The sequence below is a fragment of the Trichoplusia ni genome, chromosome 11, assembly GCF_003590095.1.
Source record: "Trichoplusia ni isolate ovarian cell line Hi5 chromosome 11, tn1, whole genome shotgun sequence".
Taxonomy (NCBI): Eukaryota; Metazoa; Arthropoda; class Insecta; order Lepidoptera; family Noctuidae; genus Trichoplusia; species Trichoplusia ni.
The window spans coordinates 13,488,642-13,512,731 of record NC_039488.1 but is presented as its reverse complement, the minus strand read 5'-3'; the positions used below and the strand labels follow the sequence as shown (position 1 = coordinate 13,512,731).

General features: G+C 38.5%; 2 protein-coding genes across 11 annotated transcripts in view; one reads left to right on the top strand and one right to left on the bottom strand.

Moving 5' to 3' along the window:
- Nucleotides 1-1,983: 1,983 nt before the first annotated feature.
- LOC113499028 lies at nt 1,984-15,490 on the bottom strand. Of its 5 annotated transcripts, none has more exons than XM_026879353.1 (10): nt 14,987-15,120; nt 10,607-10,775; nt 9,508-9,590; nt 8,590-8,708; nt 7,794-8,016; nt 6,034-6,161; nt 5,471-5,574; nt 4,644-4,745; nt 4,206-4,328; nt 1,984-3,851 (listed from the first exon to the last, which is right to left on the bottom strand). In XM_026879353.1, the coding sequence occupies exons 2-10, from the start codon at nt 10,656-10,658 to the stop codon at nt 3,784-3,786; spliced, it is 1,002 nt and encodes a 333-aa protein (XP_026735154.1). In that variant the 5' UTR covers nt 10,659-10,775; nt 14,987-15,120; the 3' UTR covers nt 1,984-3,783. The 5 variants fall into 5 exon arrangements, with proteins under 5 accessions (XP_026735154.1, XP_026735152.1, XP_026735150.1 ...); XM_026879351.1 differs by lacking the exon at nt 14,987-15,120 and adding an exon at nt 11,607-12,560 and having other exon boundaries at nt 1,985-3,851; XM_026879349.1 differs by lacking the exon at nt 14,987-15,120 and adding an exon at nt 15,127-15,490 and having other exon boundaries at nt 1,987-3,851.
- A 254-nt stretch (nt 15,491-15,744) lies between these two features.
- LOC113499027 overlaps nt 15,745-24,090 on the top strand; it is a 47,623-nt gene continuing 39,277 nt past the window's right edge. Inside the window, exons 1-16 of one of the 6 annotated variants that reach the window (XM_026879345.1) lie at nt 15,745-15,979; nt 16,565-16,691; nt 17,129-17,238; nt 17,417-17,528; nt 17,907-18,023; nt 18,488-18,590; nt 18,774-18,897; nt 19,082-19,198; nt 19,971-20,123; nt 20,536-20,625; nt 20,722-20,800; nt 21,117-21,225; nt 21,621-21,728; nt 22,167-22,281; nt 23,147-23,418; nt 23,733-24,057. In XM_026879345.1, coding sequence (XP_026735146.1) covers nt 15,914-15,979; nt 16,565-16,691; nt 17,129-17,238; nt 17,417-17,528; nt 17,907-18,023; nt 18,488-18,590; nt 18,774-18,897; nt 19,082-19,198; nt 19,971-20,123; nt 20,536-20,625; nt 20,722-20,800; nt 21,117-21,225; nt 21,621-21,728; nt 22,167-22,281; nt 23,147-23,418; nt 23,733-24,057 — 2,127 coding nt within the window. In that variant the 5' untranslated portion in view covers nt 15,745-15,913. Of the gene's footprint in view, nt 15,980-16,002; nt 16,150-16,564; nt 16,692-17,128; nt 17,239-17,416; nt 17,529-17,906; nt 18,024-18,487; nt 18,591-18,773; nt 18,898-19,081; nt 19,199-19,970; nt 20,124-20,535; nt 20,626-20,718; nt 20,801-21,116; nt 21,226-21,620; nt 21,729-22,166; nt 22,282-23,146; nt 23,419-23,732; nt 24,058-24,090 lie in introns of those variants that run through there. The other 5 variants (XM_026879344.1, XM_026879342.1, XM_026879347.1 and 2 more) reach the window with 5 other exon arrangements.

The window sequence follows — 24,090 nt, the reverse complement described above, 5'->3', positions numbered from 1 at the left end:
ACGACAAATCGGGCGGACAACTGCGTAACTATAAAAATGTATCTAATCTTTAAACGTGATTAAAATCGCAGATCGTTTCTATATTAAATTTCTATTCCGCTAAAAATATTTTAGTCTTTATATTAGTACAAACCGTCTTGCCGCACGCCTCCTACGTACCTTGGAAAATAAATGCTAATGGCAGTATTAAGGGTACATTGTGGTCGTCAAAGGCAAAAACATTGTACAGTTCAATACAAAGAAAAACTTCTCCCCTACTCGGCCAATGCACGTCTCGCATCCTTTTTATTCGACATAATAAAAGAAAGAGACGACACACTAAGCTTCTATATGTAGCTTTATTGCTCATAAGTCCTAAGTTTTTCTAATATTACTGTTATATGTATGTACAAAATTGCACTTGTAATCACAAAAATGAGCAAAATCTATTTCCGCAGAAATTGGTAAACGGAAAAACTACAAGATACTTGTCTCGTTAATTTTGGCCCTTCATGCAGTTATCAAAAGCAATTCTAAAACTGCTATATTAATTTAATTAGTAAGACTTATAAAAGGCGTCTAATTGTAAAGTATCTGTGGTAATTTATTGGCAACACCACGTATGTAATCTGACAGTTGCCATGTTTAAAATTTTTCCGTTAATTTCTGCGGTTATTATAAATTTGTCGTTTCAGACTAGCTATGCACGATATCTACGTTAGGATAATATAACGGTTACAAGGCGATTAGGATTACATTACAATTGAATTGTCTGACTTTTAAGCTGTCTGTGTGATTAGCTTTGGAGTGCCACCGTCGTGGTATATAGTGTTACTTATCTAGTACACAGGGCCGCAAGTAGTCAAGTGACATTTCTAAGAGCGTTAATGCTGATCGAATCCCTTGTCACGTAACTTTTAAGTCAGAAATATCTCTTGTCAGGGCAGGAATGTCGGTGATCTCACAGAGTTGGCTGGCTATCGGTATTCATCACATTAGAGAGTTCATCTTAATAACTGGTTCAATATCTGCGCGGTAATGTCTATCAAAGTACACGTAAACGCTGTTGCTATTATTAAAGCTCCTACTTTAATAAAATGGTATAGGTATAGGCTAGAACTATTGAGATTCTTGATACTTTAAAAAGTATACAATGTAATGGGTATACTAGTGCTGTCTAAATTATTAGTACGCTATACTAAGCCTAAAAGCTACTGACACGTGTGCAGACAGCAAGAGTAATAATTAATCGACGAGAAAAAAATGTAATTGTAAGACGCTAAAGGAATTTAAAAAATCGAAAAAATGGCGTCACAAAATGGCGTCCGGTTAAGCAACATGATTGAAATTATCTGAAAACGGCTCGAACCTACTCTATACAATGTATATAATCAATATATTCTTGAAATATTCAAAATCTAACTAGAAAATATACAATTTCATATCAAATCAATGTGAAACTTTATGATTTCGTTCGAACCAGCATTAAGTTATTTTTTTATTACAACTACCTATTTATTTAGACGTTTTAATTGACCTCACATATCGATTGTACTAATTGTACAAAATAAGACGCCGTTCGTAGATAACTAGCGTCTCGTAAACAATACATTAACATAATATATAAAATGGTGAAACTGTAAAGCTTTTATATTTGTCAATGATAATTGAACAACTTGAAACAAACTGATCTTGGGATTTTTTTTTTTTATTTATTTATCTTTAAACAAATAGGTAGGTAACTTATTAACTAAGCCCCACAAAACCGTTGCAATGGTTTGACTGTGGGGTCGATGAGTCTCTAGACATAGTTACTATCTTACTTAAATGTACTTATTACTAAATATATATAATAAAAACATAAATGAGTCACACACATGTGCACCACATACACATAGATACACACAAAATATAGACACATACATACATACGTACAAATACATGCGTGTACATACACATACACATACATACACGCATACGCATATGCACACGCATATATATACACACATAAACATACAGTACACATATGTACGACTCATAATATTTCTAAATAATATAACTTTAATTTACGTTTAAATCTATTTGTATTTGTTTCATTCCTTATATCTGCTGGCAGATTGTTCAATAGATACGGTATTCTCTTATTTAGCGTTCTGTCACCAAAGTAGTTGGTAACTCTTGGTACATTGAATCTACCAGCAGCCATAGATCGTGTATTATGGTTATTGTAGACATGAATTAAGTTATGCTTTTGGTTACTATGGTGGTTAACTAAAATCAGGTACTTATGTTTGAAAGTGATCGGTAGTATTTTGCATATTTTGAATAATTTTCTATAATCTCCTTTACAGCTGCTTTTAGTTTTTTTAGTGACAAGTAGTTTTAGAAATCGAATTTGAAGAGCTTCTAATTTATCCAAGTTAGTTTTGAACGTTAATCCATAACTATCAAGAGCATAATTTAAAATGGAATCGACTAGTGACATATAAATACACCTTAATATATTAATAGGAACTTTAAAGCTTAGATGGTACATTTTACTTAACAATATTCTTAATTTACTAGAAATGTATTCTACATGTTGGGACCAGGAAAAGTGCTCGTCTATTTTCATGCCAAGGTAGGTTACACAGTCAACTCTTTCGATAGGTTTACATTTACAGTTCAGCAAATTATTATGGTGACATGAGTAATCGTGAGTAAATAATGATGGAGTTACACTATGAGGTCGCAAATGTGGCGAATGAATCAACATTAATTTAGTTTTACTGGCGTTTAATATAATGCCATTGTCGTGCGACCAATTAACAACCGCGTCTATATCTTGTTGCACTAGCTGGTAGGTATCATCAATGTTAGTTCCGGAGCGAAGTATGCACAGGTCATCTGCAAACATATACGCTGAACAATGCTGTAGCACTCGGCACAAGCTGTTAACGTGCATAAGGTAACAAATTGGTCCACATCCCGAGCCCTGCGGCACCCCACTCCGCACTTCTACTCTGTCACTGAGCGCATCTTCCACCCTCACACGGTAGGAGCGCGCAGTGAGGTAATCACGAAACCATGGATTCAGTGGTTCTCTCACTCCGCACTCCTCCATTGCATTTAGGATGGTGTCGAATTGTAAAGTGTCGAATGCTTTTTTATAATCAAAAAATATTGTTATAACAAATTTTTTGTCATCTAGGTAACTGTTTATTTGGTCTGTGAATTTTGTGAGCAATGTGTTTGTACTTTTCCCTTGTAAAAAACCGTGTTGGCACTCGTTAATTATATTATTTTTTTGAAGATAACTACTTAATTGGTTGACAATACATTTTTCTATAATTTTAATATACTCCCTATCATCCGTATTTCAAGACCATTGCTGGTTACAATCGTTTATTGCTATATTAATTGCTGTCAAAAACGCATTGAACGTTGTCCTATACCCATACATATCTGTACTTGTACTTTACCTTGCCTCGCACTTATTGTTTCCATATTAAGCTGAATGGAATTGTTTTGGTTAGGTCCAACGGTTATATGGATTTTTGTACTATTCTTCCGTTGGACCAAATTGACTGGAAGCGGTAGTTGACTGCGCTCACTAGCGGATAACATGGCAGATTAGATAATCAATCTCATTTGGTACATATCTAATTGGCATAAAGTGTCAATTTCAACGTCGAAACTCTTTTTCGTTCTCTCTAGTTGAAATTTGAACCTTATGTCGTTAGGAGTAGTGCTAAATATCGTCGATGTGTGTCGGGTTGTGTTGTCCGCTGGCGGGCTGTGTGAGGGCGGGCTGCGCGTGTGTGTCTACGTGTGGTCGGCGTGCTTGCGTGTGTGCGTGCGGCGCGCGCGCCCGCGGGACTCGCCCGGACTCGCTGCACATACACGGACACACGTTAGGAGGACTGGGAAAACTATTACTAGAGAAAGCTGGAAAAAGAACCCTTTTTACCAGGGAATCTCAAGACAATCATGTTAATAAACCATATATAGATTAGTACCCGCATGCACATCAAGCTGGTTAATAATGTTATGTTTTGTTAGTGAAACTCCTCTCAACAATCGCCCATTGCGCAGATACCATACATGAGTTTCTGTATGTTACAAACCTTTTAAGAATATTTCAAATTTTAAACGATTTCGATTCATAGTGTAAATATATGACACTTAAAGTAATGAGCCAATGTGTAATGAAACCAAAACCCATTAAAAAGTGTGTTCGTCCTCACCCTGACTGTTCGATATTAATTTTGTCACAACCATTTTCAACTCTGGGTACGTGGCTTTTGAGCCAGTGTTACTATAGTCGGATTTCGATATATCGCTCGTGTATATTGATCTAAGTCGTCCTTCTGTAAATAGTAAGTAAAATAAATAAAAATAAGTGTTTATTAACTCACTTGTTGTGCATGGTTTACTGAAAATGTAAAACGCTTTTATGGATCATCAAACTAATGTCCCAATATTGATATATATTTTTCGGAATTCTTTTGTTGTATGGACTTTTTTAGCACATTTTTCAGCTTTAGCTAAGCTTTTTGTACCCAAAGATTCAATTTATATGAGAGTACATCAAAACCAGTTTTGGCAGAAGGTCAAAACACCAGATACTGTATACACCTGATGAAATTATATACGTATGTATGACGTATGTGTTCTATAAGTACCTGTGGCCTCATCCGGTGTTTTAGTGTTTGTGTTCGCGTCCCCGTTCGTTGCGTGTCCCTTTTTATTCTTCTCGTGACCGTTGGCTCTTGGTCGCGTATGATCTGGAATTGCATAAGCTTTTTTTGAACTATTACTGCCATTTTCGATACGAATAGTTACTATTGATAATTGTAGAGTATCGTCTGTCCATATTTGAATTAAGAAAACCATTTCAATAAATTGTGGAATCATCATCAATTGAATATTTGCATCAATATTACCCATTTATATGGGTTAACAATATACCGTTATCTTCTATTATTATTTTGGGAAACGACTACATTGAGAGGAATGAAAGCATCGAAATGAAATGAAATCATATATTATATAATCATATTCTGTAAGTAGGATACATCATCACTTTTACATGTCTTGTTTTTTGAGAACGCTGGAGTCGACATTTCCTATCTTTTCGACATTTCCTGACTACCCTGAGAAGAAATGTCGAAACAAACTCAGGGGTCACAGTCTCTTTTGAAGTCCAAACAATTTCAGGCGAATAGATATGCATAAGCCAATGCAAGGTATTTTTTGGACTGGCCTTTTGAAGAAAGTACCAGATCGATCTGAGCAAGGGAAAAAAAGAAACTCACTCAAATCGCCAGTTTGAGAAACTACAAGTGAAATATACTTGCATAAAGTTTTACTCACAATAAAATAAAATAGAAGCAAAAAAGATTGAAAATGAAAAAAATAAATAAGAATTCGGTTATTTTGTATTAAGAAATAAATGAAGGGTTTATGAATGTATGAAGAGGTTATATTGATATTTCCAAGCAATACTCACGATTAGCATACACTGTAGAGCGGTGCATCTGTTGGCCGGACAGCTCGGGCAGCGTCAGCGGCCGCCGGCTGCTGCGCCCTCTCGAGCCTACCATGTTGAACTCCCTGCAACATGCATTACACATGATCTATATTAGAACTATATCAGAGTTACATCTTAGAAAGTATATAGCGATGCCTTTAGGTTCTTTTTTTTTCAAGTTTTTATAAACTCACGTTCTTGTTTGTTTGTCGTTCCGTTTGGTTGTTTGTAATTCCTAAATTTTGAGACACTTCCTGATAAGCTAGCAGGCTGTTTTATTTTTGAATTTTGACCGAGTTTGATAAAATTTTAATGGAGTGACATTAAAAAACGTAGGTATTTAGATTTTTTAAATCTATTAATATAAAAAGAAAAATATGCATTATTTACGAATTAATCTATTAATTATTTAATTACCTGCTCTTTTCAGAATAGAATCCTAAGATTCTATTCTTTGTCTATTTGCACAGAGTGTGTTTTCCTTTCTGAGGCATTCCTTCATGTTAACATAAATAAATATAAAATAAATTCTAATGTCTTACTCTCTAAGCGGCTCCCTCCAGAAGTCGGGCGTGTGTACCGGCGGGAAGTGGTAGTTGTTCTGGTATCCGTACGCGTCGAGCCCGCTGGCGCGCAGGCTCGCGTGCAACGAGTTCTTCATGCACTGCAACTGTTAACGCCGGCTTATGGACAACATACTCCCTTCCATTGCGGCAATGTTCCTGGGCCCAGTTACCAGTTTTCTTTTTTGCAATTTTGAGGAATTATATTTCCGTTAGTATCATATTGTAATAAGGCTTGTTTCGTATAACAGCAAATATTTAGTTCAAGAATTTTATGAGTTTTTCAGTATGTAGTACCGAAGTTTGCTAGGAAAGGGACTTAGATCGGAAGGAGCCGTGGTTTTGAGGTTCTAGGGTCATATTAACAGTGAGGTATCAAACATAGTAACTTGTGAAATTGCAGTCAAAAAACACTATTCCTAATTATGTTATTGTTGCTAAGTCAAACGTTTAACAGTGGAAAACTAATAGTTATCATAAAAGTCAATCTACTTAAGCTTGCAACATTTCCTCTCAAACGACTTTACTAGATAGTAGGTTCAAAAGAAATATTTAGTTAAGAATATGTATTTATTTTAAAGCTTGCGATATATGTAGCCAAACCAAATGAATTTTCAATTTACAAAATTATAATAAAAGGATTTAGAAATTATTAGTAAGTAGTCTTAACTCAAACGTCCCAGTCTAAATAAATTCTAAAATACAATCCTAAGGTTCTTAATTGTCTATTTATTTTCTTTGAGACAATTTTGAACCGTAAAAAAAACAATAAATAAAATAGCCAATACTAGAAAAACAACACTTTGAGCGAGATTACTATCCGTCTTTAGACGAAAATTCATCTGAAGAGTTGGCAACCCCAAATTGTGAAAAGGCTGCTGCTCTTGTGCATTTCGTTCAGAAGCGTCTTCACACACAACGAACACAATATTTAAATTATACAAAGCGCATACGAGGACGGGACGGAAACAAACACGCTACATCATGCAGGGCCATCAAACTAAAACGAAACACACTCGCGATTATTAGTGCAAAACTAGTCAGAACATTTGCCGTTAGATTCAATATAATTCAATGTGCACGTAACCAGGGATGTAAAGAAAATGAAGAGGGAAGAGATTATTTCAGAGCACATCACACATCTACCACTAAAAGAAATAACAAACATCTAATTCGAAAGTTGACTAAGGAGTTTAACAAAAAGTTTCACATATACATATTATAGTCTCATAATTAGTGATGAAGAACTCTACTTAAGAAATTAACTATTTTTGTATTAGCTAGTGCTGTATATACTAAATTTGCTCTGAAATTTAGACCTTAGTTGGCTTAACATAAGGTCTTAAATCCCTGGCTACCATGTGTATGACGCGGTCCCGTCCGCGTCGGCGCGCCAGTCGACTGCATCGCCGCGATCTCAACATTACCACTTTGTATAGCCTCGCTTGATCGATCAGTATGAGGTTTTTTGCATTATAATTTTACGATATAATATGTTATAGGACATTTACTAATGGATGTCTTCAATAAACTCTTGTAGGATACTATGCTCGGACAAAATCAATAGTTAATGAGCGATTTTAACTTGGATTAACCGTTTCTAAACGATAAAGTGTTACCACAAAAAGAAAATATATATGTATTTATTTGGTAAAAATTGAGTTTTAGATTGTAGATTTTGTAATAAGATCTGAGCGTGGTATAGAGAGTGGTGTTGGTGCGACCCGGGAGCGACGTACGTGTGCGTGTCGCGCGGCCGCGCCGTCAAACAAGAGGTTAGTGACGGCGCCCCCCGGCGCGGGCGGCGCGGGCGGCGCGAGTACCTCTCTGCGCTGGCGCTCGGCGTCCGCGCGCAGGCGCCGCACCAGGCGCTCCGCCTCGCCCAGGCGCGCGCGCAGCTCGCCGCGGGACTCCGCCGCGCCGCACCCGCACGGCGACCGCGTCTCCAGCGCGCGGAGCTTCCTAAGGGGCACTCACATTGTACGCGTCCACGGAATAGTCTTCAAACATACGAGACGTTTCTCACGCACAGGAAAATAAGAAATACGCCTTACTTTCACCGAAGCCTTTCGCTTCATTTCGTTTCGGCATGATTTCATATCATTAGTTGCTGAAAGAGCAATTATATCATTTGACTGCAAGGATAGCCTAGTGGTTGAGGTCACCACGCCAAACCCACAGTGCGCGACGTGTTGCGGGTTCGATCCCCGCGTAGGACAAGCATTTGTGTGAACCACGAATGCTTGTTCTGGATCTGGGTGTCTTTGTTCTTGTCACTTGTATGTTTATGAAACCCCTCGCGACATAAGGATTAGATTCCTTACCGCAGTAGTCTATTTTTTTTAACAAAATATAAAGTTGGTATAGCGATCAAGGTACCGTGATAAATACCTACCAACCAAATTCTCAACACAGGTTTACTTCACTCTTTCTATGATCGTTCTTAAAACCATTTTGCCAAGTTAATCTACTCAGTCTAGTTTGTCTAGTTATAGAAGTGAAACATGACCTAACATTAGTATCACTCATACGTACTCGGTCTGTGCATCGACGAGTTTCTGCAGCTGCTCGGCGCGCGCCTCCGCGGACTTGGCCTCGCCGCGCGCGACCGACGCCTCGCGCTCCAGCCGGGTCACCTCGCGTTTCAACTTTGTCTGCTCATCATAGTGACATAATACAGATTTATATTACTCATTCAAGTTGACATTTAGGTACATTACGTTTATGAACATTTATACGAATACTTTCGTGACGACTCCATTTATTAGTGTAATACTAATATCTACACTTAATAAAAAGTTTCTTAACCGTAAAATTTATAGTCCTATTAGTTGCACATGCTTACCGTAAGGTACATTTTAGAAATTAACATGATGATACTTATTTCAAATTATTACCAACGTATTTAAAAGTATTTCAATTGACTAATAAAAAATGTTGTTTTAAAAGCTATGCGCTACATTCAAGTGCGCGTTTCGAATTTTAATGCAATTACGTAAACTGGAACTGATTTGAGTTACTGTAAGATTTCAGTTTAGATTATTGTTCAAAATTAAATGTAATTGTTAATGGTCTGCTGATGTAAAATTATGGTAACTATTTTCTTGTCAGTTAGTCCGTTATATACTTTCTATTTTACATAATTATGCCCGTAATGTTAAGTAATTCCGAGACATAAACTCATAATATAATCACAAAAATATTATGTAAGTTGATTACGTTACGTATTATTGCATCAGTTATAAATTATAGGACTATACAACGTGCTTAATAATTTAACTAGTTAACTCCTGTAAGGAGTTCAACGTTCATACAGTCTTAATAGTTAATGTCATACATCATTCTTTCATTAGAGTTGCCGCTTGGCTTGTTGCAGCGAATTCCTTTAGTATGCGCACAACATATTTATGAAGTATGAAGTAACAAATATAAACAGTCGCAGTCTCGGTCTACCTCATTGCTTTCAACGGGCTCCTCGACCGGTGAATTGGCTTTAGGCGGAGATTCCTTGTTGAATATGAGTTGGAACTGCAAATCTGTAAAAGGAAAAAGTGTGTTATAGTATCTAAATACACAAAATTAGTTTGCAGGTGTCTTGGTCACGGAAAAATTGCTTTTATCGTATTTCAGCATTATCCAGCTAGCAGTTGGGCCGTTCTAGGCATTACATGAAGTGTGTAGAGGGGTATTTCTGCGTCTTTTTATTGCAAAAAAAAAACCAGTCCCGTGATTGCCAGATACAAGACCAGTGTAAATGAATACAAACAAGTTTAAATGAACAATTCCAAGAATCAGTTGAGAAAAACAATGAAGTTTATGACGTGATATAAATTCGTTTAGTTGTCTAATCAGGAATCGCGAGTTGCATCCAGCAGCAGTTTGGTTCATTGTTTTGCTTGGATCTGTAAGTGTGCAACGTATGAGTCACGATACTGCAAACAAGTTGGGAATTCACTCGAGATATAAATAAAACATGCCATAACATTGTAACCTTCGTAAAAACATATGTTTACTATTTACTGCATTTCGGATTGTGGCAGACAGTGCTGAATTGCTATTTTAGCGTTTTGGGCTTAGTGTGTAACAACATTTTCACCCAGATTTTTTTAATGGTTAGAACATTTAAAAACCTTACTTTGATTGTCGTAGTTCATTGTTTTAAAACAATAAATAATGAGTTCATTCATAACAATAGAAGACATTTAATTAGATAATTGGTGATATGCTCGCGTTGGGCTATTTCCCATGGGTATACCTGAATTATGGTTAGTGATTATGAGATCGATTAATGTTTCTATTCCGAAACATTCCCACCTATTTTGTAATGACTTTTATTAAAGAGCTCTTTAATTTATCTAATAGCCTAAAACTGATATAAGTGGTGTTTAGGGTTAAGCTGGTTTTTCAGTACCTAATATATTAAGTACTGAAAAAACCTTTCCTTTTTACACATTTATTGAGCTTATATCCATTATGATATCAAAAAATGTTTTGTTTTGATAGAAGAGATAGAGGCTTACTCTAACGCTAAAGGATTAAATATGATGTATACCTCTGTTCCGTTCCCTCAACGCTTCGATCTCGGCGTGGAGGCCGCTAAGCATGAGCCGGTGCTGCTCCTGCAGGAACCTGACGCTGTGCTCCAGGTGCGCGACCCTGGCTGCCGGGTCCCCGCCGATTATGAAGCCACCGCTCGTCGGCTCCGGAGGCGACTTCTTCACCTGAAAGTTAAGGAGTAGGTATTTCATTTTTATTATATGGTAATAAAAAAAGACTCTTATTATAAGATGGCATATGATGAGGATTTATTGAAGAGGACTTTAATTTTTGGTCTTTTTTCAAAAGGGTACCTTTAGTATACTTTTTAATAAAACAAGAGGAGGCATTTGTTCCTAAATAAGACAGTATACAAACATCGGCAGGCTTAGAAATAACAGTTTTCCTCAAAGTATGATTACATTGATGTCTTCAGTTAATATTGACTTATCCTTACAATGACTTCCATTGTCATATAAAGGCCCACAAAGTCTTTTATGCATTTTCTTTGTACCTATATTTATTTACATTTGTATTTTTTAACACTCTTTAACAATACTTGTTAAAAAAGGAAATGTTATCGTATTTTAAATATCATTTAAGTACTAGGTACATAAAAACAAAAAAAACAATGCAATTGCCCTTTGTTCACGTCGCTACATAATTAATATCAGTACAATGTAGAAAATCAGTTTAATTGGTTCGAAATTGCAGCTTTCAGTCACGATTTCCCATGGCTTGGTTATGGGAAAAGCCCATCTTATATTGATAACGACTTTTCCTGAAATGTCAATGACCGGAAGGTGGTATCTCTTTGTTCCGTGACTATGCAATTTTGTATTTTTTTTAACATGAAAGTACACTGCTTATCACTGCAAGCGTTACGATAAAAACACTTTGGGGATGCGAAATTGTAACGAAATCGGTAAGATCTCGGACGCTGATAAAATGTTTCAGCTTAAGATTTATGAGTAGTAAATAATATATTAGGCGAAAATAATAATTGGTTTACTCACTTGTAGCTTTGTGAACGGGGCAGCTGGCACTAGGACTTTGGACGCCATCGCTAACCAGATTTATTCACATCCAAGGTAATAAGAAATCAGGGAAAAGCGATTAGCGCAACCTCCTTTGTTGTGTACCGCCGCGGAGCACGCGCGTGTTTCCAATGATAAAGATTCAACATTTGTGCACGGCAAACGCACGACCTTGCCCACTATACGTAATAATTAAAAATAAAATTTCACAGATCAACACAAATAATAAACAGTGGCGTATACCACCGATACTTTATGAGGTAGACGTTTCTCCTTAACTTAACCGGGGTCGTCGGCCGACGCGACCTTGAACCACTGAACTGGTAGCGGCTGCTAAAATTGACTGTGATGAAAGCACTGTTTTTTCTGGATCCGTTGATTTTTAAGAATAATTCGCGTGTTTTTGTCGTGCGGCGGACGGCTCGCTAGGGCTGTGGGCTCTGTCGGCAGGTGCAGGCGGGCGGCGGGCGCGGGGTGCAGTATCTATCGATCGCGCCGCCGCACACAGGTTCCGCGTACCGCTGACTCACGGGCTTCGTTTCTGTCACTATTCGGCTGTGGCGCGCTGCCAACTCCTCTGATGGCTTTATGGCGTGTCACAGAACTTCCAGATAATAGCTTAATTTCGACATACTTCTATGGGAATACGTAACGCACATTTATGGTGACCTTAACCGTATTCATTTGATGGAACCCAAACAAATCTGCGAGCTCAATCTTCGTCTTGACTTTGACTACGTTCCGTTCTAAGCTCATAGAAATAATTTTAGTTAACCATGTGTTATTGCGCACTGTTTCCTATATGAAACTTACTTTTCCGACATTTTATACTGGTGGGCTTGCACTCAGGAATTTGCTATTACCTGCCTCTTTAAAACAACATTTTCCTTTTTTCATTTTCATTGCTTTATTGCATATGCAATTATTTTTTCTAATCTCGAAGGTAATAAAAAATATCTAGAGCGAAATACCAGCATAAAAAAACAATAGAGAAAGCGTAAACTTTCAAAATTGTTTCAATTAGATGAACTATATTATTTATCTCTTAGTAAGACACGTAATATGTCCGGATACTATGCTTATGGTGATTTTATTACATTATTATGAAGGAAACAGAACAATTTACGTAAGAAATATCCCATTTGTTTCACGTTTGTAAACAAACACTATCTATTATTATATTAGTCTAGCTTCAGTATCAGCACTTTAGCGAGACTGAAGTGTTTTGTGTCACTTTCTTTACATAATTATTTTGTTAAGGTCTTGAATCATAGTCTTAAAAAGGAAATTAGACATAGTATCTTCTTAAAGAGTTTGTATCAAGAAATTTACTAAGTTTAATACTTTTTGTTAAATTCGAATATGTTGTTTTCCAACTAACACAACATTTTTTCTCCCATAGTTAACATGATTCCTTGCCTTTCGTAAGAGGAAATCCTTGTAATATACAAGATACTGTGTCTTCATGAGGAAAACGCCTTGACCGGTAACGCGGTAATGTTTTGCACCTGTATACTAGTCGTAACCACATGTTTCCTAGACTTGACTCAACCTTCCTCCAAATACCTTCAACGAGATATCAAAGTGGGAACTCTCATCAAGGTTTTCAGTGATCGTGCTCGAACTTACAGCATCATCTGTGAGTAAGACTATTGTAGTCGTCGGAGCGAGATGGCGCACTACATGGGGTAGAGCCGCGTCTCTTTTGCACCTACAAGTCGAACCATAAGACGTGGTTGTAGATGATACGATGACTATGACATTCTAGCCAATTTAGGGCACAACAACTACTTTGCTAATGAGGTTCGCGACGCTAGCCTGCATATGAGTTATGTAACCAGTAAAAGTTCTTGGAGAAGATCGCGTACAAGCCAGGCATGAATTTTGTTAATTGTCAGTGATCAATGTGACCCACAGTAGGAAACTCTCCTATTCGAGATTTAGTATTCGATCCAGCTCTGTTGATCATGGCATGAAGCTTAAGTTATAGTATTCAGGTCATCTATATCTATATCTATACTAATATATATAAAGCTGAAGAGTTTGTTTGTTTGTTTGTTTGAACGCGCTAAGCTCAGGAACTACTGGTTCAAATTGAAAAATTATTTTTGTATTGAAGAGACCATTCATCGAGGAAGATTTTAGGCTATAAACCATCACGGGTGGTAATGGGTAGGTATAAATCATAACTTATATCTTCTAACCACGCGGACGAAGTTGCGGGCAACAGCTAGTCTGCAATAATCTGATAATATAAACTGCATCAATTCTTAATAAAGTAGTAAATGTTGTACAACAACTACAGCATAGGTACTAAAAGTAACGATGCCAGTCCGTCGTAATAATCCCTACAGTGTAACAAAACAGCTGTATTACCTCGCAAACGTTTCACGTTATTAATTTAATGGAGCTACAGTATTCCAGCAGACATGCAACCTTTCCTATGAATCGTAAAAGCTGTGAGTTATTTATTAGCTTTCGTCTGGTCTAGATTTTTGTTTCATTTTTGAGAGGGTCGGATAACGACAGGCAGGCATACAATGGAGAAGTAACTGCTGAACAAAAAGGCCGATCTAATACAAACAATTTTTATTGAATACTAGCTGTCCCGGCGAACTACGTATCGCCTAGCAGTTGATGTCGATTTTTTTTTGCAATTTTTCCTTTTTTTAAAACCCTTTAAACCTTCCCTGGACTGCTACGACTAAAATGAGCCAAATCGGTTCAGCCGTTCTCGAGTTTTAGCGAGACTAACGAACAGCAATTCATTTTGAAGAAGAAGAAGATAGAGAAGTCGAAATCCTATCTATAGCTCGCCATAAATTTCGGTAACTCAAGGTCAATATGTCCAAAACATGCGTCCTTCTGCAGATGTACACATACTTAGTATCTACCTATGTTGTATTCTCGTTGGGCATCGACAGGTAAGACAGTTCAGCGACCTTAAATAATTGCGCGTTGCTCACGACCTTTACGCCCCATACGGTACGCTATTTGCGGATCATGTAGGTGCTTCGGGATCAAAGCCCTGTTACAAGCAAGCGCAGTATAGGTACACAAAACAAACGTTGTTAAAGGCTAATTTAAATATAAAAGATACAATGGATCTCGATAAAGGTAGGTACAGCAAGCTATACATAATTAATTGATAACATTAATTTTAAAACCGTAAGAGGGATTGCATGTTTTTATACTTACCGAATGCTAATCTGACAACTTGACGAAATTACATACGACATAATATTCATTTCAGTATAGTATTGACATCTAAACCACAGTAAACTGAATGGTTTAGGTGTCATGTTATAATAATCACCCAGTATCAAAAACTAATTACTAAAAATACGCGAGAATCAAACCTAGGGCCAGTGAGCAGCGTTATCTGGTGTAAAGATACCTAAGGTTTAGGTAGTAAAGAAGTCGAAGTACCAAGTCAACGGTCAATCAATAGGTGTTACTGTGTTTTTCTGTCATTATAATCCTTGACATTTCTACCCACCTCTCCAACCACATCACCTTCAGATAGAGCCGCCAGCGTCAGTATCGCAGTCCTGCTCCATTGTGGGAAATGCCTGGCCTCAGGCTGAGGGTTCGGCAGCGGCGGCGCCCCCATCCCGGCCAGCGGCCGCTCACTAAATAACATAATGTTCACACCTGCTCCCACAACGACGCACGGCTCACAACAAACTATTCACTTCACTACAAAACACGTATCTCGCACCTGTCTCTACCGTATAACCTATAACGACTACGCAACTGTTCCATTTAAACCAAATAGAGTACTTTTTATTACTACGTATTACTAGAAAAAATACTAATACAATAAGTGCATTACTTTTAACATATTAAATGTTCGTGATTAATCAAAAATATTGTTTGGTGTAGAGCATTAATATTTTAATTTGTACTTTGATTGATAGGCAACAAACATACCGTTGCCTAGCAACGTTGTCGTTAACCGTCATGTCAACCTTCATAGGCGCGAGTTATCACGCAACTAAAACAACTATTTTAATTATTTTAAATTGTTTTTATAACATAAGTCTTAAATCAGTAAACATCCAAGGATAGTTTTACATTTTTGTAATAATTTTACTTAGGGTTGATTAGTTTGTGTCTCATTTGGTTTTGACCATTTCCGTTGTGAGACGTCAAATTCAAATGTTGTGTTTACAAAATATTTGTAATGGCGATTAGTGGACATGTTTAGGATTTTTCTGGCTAATATATTTCATTTTTCGGGTTTTACTCTTATTTTGTGTGAATTTTAATAGTGTTTAACTGATATGGAGACGTGTCTAAGAGGATTTTCTTTTATGTCTGATAGTAAAGTGGAACTGATGGATTTGCAGGTTTGTCAATTCTGACTTCTTTCCATACTCGTGTTACATCAAACAATGTTACATTAGGATTTCTCTGTGTCAAAATTATTGTATTTACCTACTAGATATTGTTAATGTTTCATTTTACCGTACTGTTACTTTTTGTTTTGTTATATCACTTATCCCTTTACCATTACAAGGTAATATTATATTCATAAAGTAGGTTATTATTTATTGTCCGCATTTATTGATATTAGAAACGACGATACCTATAATAATTAGACCGTAACATTTTTTTATTTTACTGTAGACCAAAGGCTGACTAAACAGCAATAATTAAAATAGATTTTAGTTTAGTAATTGGTTCGAAATCGGAAATTATTTTAGCGCCATCTGTGTTATAATGACTTAGTTAAATGGACAAAACATTCGCAAATAGCGTCTATGTGTAAGTTCTTATTAAGTGAAACTTATTATACGTATTAGTAATACTTCCTAAGGTGATTCCTTTTCTAAGTAAATCATTAAAAACAATCTGCAATATTTAACTTAAGAGACGTTTTTGTAAAATACTGTGAAGAGTGCCATCTAGCGACTATGTTTTGTACTTCGCAGTATATTGAAGGTGGCAAACTAGAGAGGGCGTGGAAGAGCACGCGGAGAGAACGACTAAAGCAACGGGAGGAGAAGATATGGGATGAGTTTGTGAAGGAAAAAGATGTAGTTAAGGATGCGTTTAGTGGTAATTATCATGTTCAAATCTATAAGATTGGCACTGGATAGAGTCGCACCTACCGGGTGATTCAGGGCCGTGCTAAGTATTTTCATCTGATAGTGACTTAAGACTATTCAATGTTAAGAAAACTAAATTTGTAATTAAAGTTACGAATAAAAAGCGAAATAAATAACTAATAAAGTATAAAACAGAGCTCTTCCTCTCTCCTACCATAATGCTGTGCCCTACGGGGTCTATAATTGATCATTGTACCTAAAATTATCACCTGTAACTACGTTATGAAAGCAATAAAGTATTGAGTATTGACTTGTAATTTTGTAAAAAATATTTGAAATCGACTTGAAATATTCAATTGATTAATTTTAAGTCGCTTTATCAATTTTTTTTCTTGTTATTTTACCTTATCTCCGTGTTCGTCATTTACGTGTGATTTTATTTCCTAGATGATCCCTATCAGTTTTTGGATGAGTTGCCGGATTCTTGCCTTGATGAAATAATGGATACTCCGAAAATGTGTTCGAAGGAAAATATCGCAGAAGCCAGAGGAAAAGAGGTTAGTTGTGGAAGACTATACTTAATCGTATTTATTCTACGGAATTGGAATCAAAAACCGGTCAAGTGCGAAAGCTTCCTACTCTCCAAACTGAGGGTTAATAAAAAAGATTTAGAAAAGTAGTATTAGGCCTTCTGACAGCATAGTTTTTATGGTTTTGCTATTGTTACATGTGCAGCAAGACAACGGCGACAGCGATGACAACCAACACACATGTGTCGTCACGTTCGCTGACGAGATCGACAAGGATGATTGTGACGTGTTCCGTATATTTGACGACGAACCTTCAGGTACTTACATTTATCCTTTTCGTACATAGAGCTACGCAAGCCTGCAATAGCGATCCGGCGTTATATGAAACGTAAGAAACTAAAAGTTTGAATATAGAGTAATTTAGTAGTAGTACACTAGTATATATAAAAAAAATCCTTCCGTCGTGAGGGATTACACACAAGTCGTATGCACAAAGACATAGTTTACGCGGGGATCGAACCCGCGAAACGCCGCGCAGCGAGTTTGGCGTTCTGTCAACTTGTGCTTTATTACTGTGGTTGTGTTCTCAACCAGCGTTACACTGCCTGTGGCTACACCCTGTGCTTTTAATGGACAGGTCGTAATCACATTCCCATCAGCTTCATCTAACTAGTATATCTATGTTCATTGATTAGGCGATGAAGAGCCAATGAATGAGTCCACAAGCCCGACCACGGTACGCGAGAAGGGAGCTGACGATCCATCTGGAAACAACACCCCTGACCGACCTAACAGCGGTGACAAAACTTCCAGTAAGTACTAATTTTTGTTCAAACTTTAGATTCTCCTAAGTTTATGATAATTATACCTACGTTGCGGAAAGAATAATGTATAATGGTCGTGTAATGACTGCACGAGCAGTCGACTTGATGCAATAAAAATTTTGCGATTAAGGAAGTCAAGTAAACGTGAGCTCAAAACAATAGGAATGATTACTTAATATAGATAATTTAAAAGATGAGACGGATTTAAGTAAGTTTAGGATAAGTGCTTAAGGCGTAATGAATACACAGAAGTAACGTCACGCGTAAGTTCCATTAACTGTTATGTGTCAATTTATGTTTTTGGGACAAAATCAATATGAAAAATGAAAGTTGCTTTCTTAAAATAATACAAATGTGAGTCCACGTACTAATAGGTACATACTATTTTGTCGTGCTATCAATTTCTTCTATCCCTTCTGTTTCATGGAATGAACAATTTTTTTCACTCACAGGTAAATCGTCTGAGAATGTGACGAATGTCATCGAGAGTAGCATTTACTGTGCTAAGGTGAAGGATCTGAGGATGAAACTTAACGAAGAATTTTTGGCTATGATGTTAGTAAAACACTTGTGTGTTAGCATGCCGCAAACTTTTCTGGTGCTAACTTATTTTTTTAATATTGAAATACGATTTCTTACACACCTTGTTATGAGATGCTAAGGTTTGTACCACAAAACACGGTACAGCAACCTAAGGCGTCACACCACAGCCCTATCGTGTACCTAGTACTTTTACAGGACGACTCTGGACCGTCGAGACATACTGACCGCCGAGCCAGAAGATATCTGCCGCATGATCAAGCGATCAGCTGAGTTCTGTACCAGGTTCAACAGGATTTACATGTATCAATTGCAAAGACAGGTAAGTAAAGTAAGATTATTTAAGACATGGAAGGCTGTTTTTATTATTTTAGTATAACAATACTACCGTTATTATTACACTGAGTATTCACGTGAAAATATCAGCGGAGTATCACTAATTTCGATATACAACGGACCCCTTATACATAGATGTAAGTTTCTAACTATAGGTTTGCCTGTCATAGATGCACGATGTAAAACGAAACAACAGCGTGACTCTGCCGTTTGCGAAGCACACACAGTTCCAGTCGCAGATGGTGCGGATCGTGTCCCTCCATCAGAATCTATTGCAGTCTTTTCAGGTGAATCGATGGATTTTTTATTTTGTTTGAATGATTTTTGTTCCAATTCACCATCCTTTTTCACAACGAGCCTTTTCCTTACTAATTTTGGGTTGTTGGGGTCAGCTCCCAGTCTAACTGTTGTTGGACAGTTGTTGGATTCGGCTATGGACCGGTGTTTTGCAAGGGGCGACTGCCTCTGACCTCCTGAAACCGGTTACCTGGGCAACACGATACCCCTTAGTTAGACTGGTTGTCAGACTTTCTAGCTTCTAACTACTTGCAACGACTGTCGAAGATGTATGAATAACAGCCGGGACCCAGATTTTACGTGCCTTCCGAAAGACGGAGCAACTCGTTATGACAAAGATGGTCACCCATCGTAGCTTAACCTATGATCGACCCACTTATCTTTTTCTCATATATCTCTACCTCTAAAGGCCTTGCAGGGTGTGGTATGGTAAAGTATTTGATGTATTAATACTGTGCTATAACGAGATCTGATTTGGTATTAAGAATGAGGATTAGGGCCTGTTGACCAACTATGGAATCACACTTTATCTGCGACTGCTACATCCGAGACAGATAAAGTGTGACTAGATGTAAGAGCCATCGTACATCTATCGCTCCTGTACTCGATGCCGCCGCGTCGCGTCGCGGGCGTGTACACAACATAGAGGCGCGGTGGCGAAGCGGCGGCGGCATCGTGTACAGTAGCGATAAGGCTGTACAGGCAGAAATGATATTTATAATCTCTCTCCAATAATATTGTGGTGGTTTGCTGGTGGCGCAGGTGTTCCACAAGTCGTTCTCGCAGACGTGCTGCGTGCGCGAGTCGGCGGCGTCGCTGGGCGCGCTGCTGGGCGCGGCGCGCGCCGCCTCGCTGCTGTGCGCCGCCGTGCCGCCGCCGAGGGACTTCGGCGCCGCCGCCGACCTCTACAAGGACGTGAGTACACACACTGCTGCATGACCCCACCATTGCCGACTCCTGCATGCCACCACGCATATTAGAGACTACTATTTTCCATTTGATAGATCTATTTGCCCCTGAAGAGAGTTTTGATACTTCTTTAATAAAAAAATGATGCTCTATGATCTGGATAGGCTTCATGCATGCATGACATAAATATTAAATGCCCCGATTTTCCTTTAGATTTATCCTACCTACACACGTCGTCAATAGATTCTGATGTTTATGCTCCATTGCACGCTGATACACAGGCCTATTTCATACCAGTATGTAATTTGATAACTCGCTATGACCAACTTTTACTACCTTTCTATAACATATCATAGGCTTTGAATTTGTTAGCCATTTTTAGCACTTTCGTAACACAAATCTTATGACATTGTAACAGGATCTACTGGTGACATGCGATAAATTTGAAGAAGTCGTCAACGAATACGCAATCAGATGCGAAGAGTTTTTGAACAGTTTTGAGAATGTGGTAAGTTTAGAACTATTTATTTTAAGCCTGAAGAATTTCCTAAAAAAAGACATAAATGTCACCATCAAGATTTTAATTTGTGTCTTCTTGTAGCAGAACATGACATATCCCAAAAAACCGAAAAGAGTTAAGAAAAGATCCTTTGGACCGTGGGCTAAAAATACTCCGAAGAATCGTAAGTTTTTTCATACAAAATTGTATGCTTCCAAATGTGACACGTTTGAATAGAAATTATCTGGATAAAAGTCCAGAGACCATAGGCCTAATAGTGCACTTATTATCATTTTACCTATACATTTAATGATCTAATGAACGCCAGTGATCTCGCTTTCACCTAGACACTCTTTAAGTCAAAAAATGCCATCGACTCGAAAATTAAACCACCAAGATCTTGTAACAAATAAGTGTAGTGTAAGGTAGTCTATTTACCAGTATATATCTATACATGTGATGTAATCGTAGTAATATCTATCTCAGTCGTTTTATTGTTGGAAATACAACAGTTGCTGAGACGGAAGCCCGTCTCTCCATGTACTCCTTGGATACCCTGCGACTTAACTTCAACCCTAAGACTTCGATCTCCAAAGACAACCAGGCCGGGTAAGTTAGTTTTGGACAAGACAAGATTCATATATTTATGATGCCTGTACTTTCAGATAAAATACACTAACATTGTTAACTTTTCTTTAAAGAATGACTCCCGCACTCACGAAATTTTATCTATGTTATTCCCATAATTTTGCAAAGGCTTTCCTTCCGCTTGTTATCTATTGTTGCACTTATCCGTTTCATGATGCGCAAGAGAAACGTGAGAAACTGTTATATCACTTATACTGTCAATAGCCAGTCAAAAAAGTAGTAGCTAGTCAAAATTTTAAGAAACTAAAGTTTTTATAAAACTGTATTACACATGAAAATACTAACCTGAACTATACCTATCAAAAATATGTCCATAAGGTTGCAATAGGATTGCTTATTAATTATTCAATCTGTAGCAGCTCGTCTAAGATGCGTGGCGGTATGAATACTTCTGGCGGTATCTCGAAGCGTGGTCAAACCGACAAAACTGCAGAGCCGCCTAAAAATATCAGGAAATCGCCACGGTGAGGATTTGCTACAGATTTTTTGTGAACAAAGACTTGCACGCTTGTAGTGTATTTAGTGTGCAGTCTTCAAATGGTTTTAAAGTCGCGTCCAGCTTAGTGCGTTTCAAGCAGCCTACCCCGGTCCGGGGTCATCACAGTGGCGGCGCTAGGCGTTGGCGACGGTGGCGCCCTCCGACTCTGGGGTTCGTGAGCTTGTCCCTCGCTTGTCAACCTGATAGGTGCCGTTGTAAACCGCTTTATTCACATCTAGTCCATCGGGCTAGTAGGCGTTCTACACTGCGTTTGTCAACTTGTGGTTTTCACTCAAGTACTCTTCTCCTTCAACGACCATTGGTCTTTCTACAGACATGATCATCCCACTGTTACTACAGCTTGCTAACTGTTCACGTTATGCCTAGCACTCTAGCTCATTTGTACAGTCTTCGTGTTATGCAGGAATCGTCGTCCCCTAATGCGCGACCCTCACGCGGGGCAGCCGCCGCTGCGGCAGCGCGCGCCGCGCCCCTCTAGAGACTGCGACATCCGCACTATGGTGGAGGCCGTCGACACGGTGAGTGATCAGCTATACCGTCTTAAATCGGAAAGATATACGCTAAAAATTGCTAATGTGCCACATAAAACGGCTCTATTTAACAAAAGGTTCTTTGGAATGGCGTCAAAGATGTACAACAAAATACCTATTAAAATACTAGACACTAAGGAACTTCCAGTATTTAAAAATAAATTCAGAACATTTTTAATTGATAAAGCATACTACGCGATCCAAGATTTCTTAAACTGTTGACCAAATATTAATTGTAGTGCCCATGTAAATTATTGTATTCAGGACTAGCTGTTTCGCTGTGCCCGCGACTTCTTTCCCGTGGGTAAAATATATAAGTTATGATTTATACCTGCCCTGTTTTTTTCACATTTTCCATTCTATCTTCGCTCCCATTAGTCGCAGCGTGATGGTTTATAGCCTAAAGCCTTCCTCGATGAATGGTCTATTCAACACAAAAATATTTTTTCAATTTGGACCAGTAGTTCCTGAGATTAGCGCGTTCAAACAAACAAACAAACAAACTCTTCAGCTTTATATATTAGTATAGATTATATGAGGCAGGACATATTGATACTCGAATATATTGTTAAGATCTGTAACTTACATATGCCCACAATAAAGATACTTTGACTTTGAATTTAAGTACCTAGTGCTAACTTAGTGACTATAGTTATAGATGGTGTACGCGTGTAGGCCGTGTGTGGGTTTTTAAGATTTTTGTTATCCTTAAATTTTTTTTTCATTAGTACAAAATATAGAAGATGAATGGCAAGAAAAATAAAAAAGATAGTTGCCTTGTCTAATATTCTCACCTATATTTTTGTAACTGGATATGACTTTGTTTTTAACTACGTACGAATGTATCGGTCAGTGCGCATCGAGCCACATCAGCCGCGAGCCCAGCCCGCACTCGTCGCACCCGTACTCGCACGGGCCGCACCACGCGCACGGGCCGCACGCGCACGGGCCGCACGCGCACGGGCCGCACGGGCTGCACAGCATGCACGGGTCGCACAACCTGCACGAGCAGCACAGCGGGCGCGGCCCGCACCCGCCGCCGCACGCGCCGCGCCGCAACAAGTCCAGCACGCCGCGCCGCCCCGCGCACAGCCCGCGCTCCACGCACTGCCTGCTCACCGCCAGGTACACAGCACAACGTCACATAACCACAGACTCGAGTGGTGAGACTGTCTTTACCAAGGCTATCGCACTGTCAGTGAAAATGGGCAAATTTTGCATAATATATGAAATCTGCAGACATTAGTATCTCTCAGCGCTCGGGCGCTTTTGGTTTGTCTTTTTTAACTTGTTTAACTGCCTTGTGACTCCCATTCTTTTCTGTGTTGACATTCTTTTAGGAAGAATCACAAATCACATTCGCATTTAAAACTTTCTAAAAATGCAACCAAATATAACTCATTCATCAAAAAGAGTATCTTTATTTTGACACCTGACAGGAAACCTCAACCACCGTCGCCACACATGCGATCTCCAACCGAGCATCACAAGGAAAAGCCAGCTGTAGCCCCCACTCCAATGGCTCCAAACAACCTGATAGCCACGCTGAACACCATGAAGCCGGACCCTTCGGAGCCTGACTCCAACCAGGTGACGCCGGTGTGCATGATCCAGTGCGCCATGAAGCGGGAGCTGGAGGAGGAGGGCAAGCCGGGGGAGTGCAGCCGCCAGGAGCCGCCCGCGCCCGGCGGACAGGGCGCCCTGCCCGCCAGGGGGCGCGACGACGCCGGGGATAAGGGGCAGATACACAGGGAACGGACCAAGGTAAGGAGTTTATGCTTCTAAGTTATTAGTGTT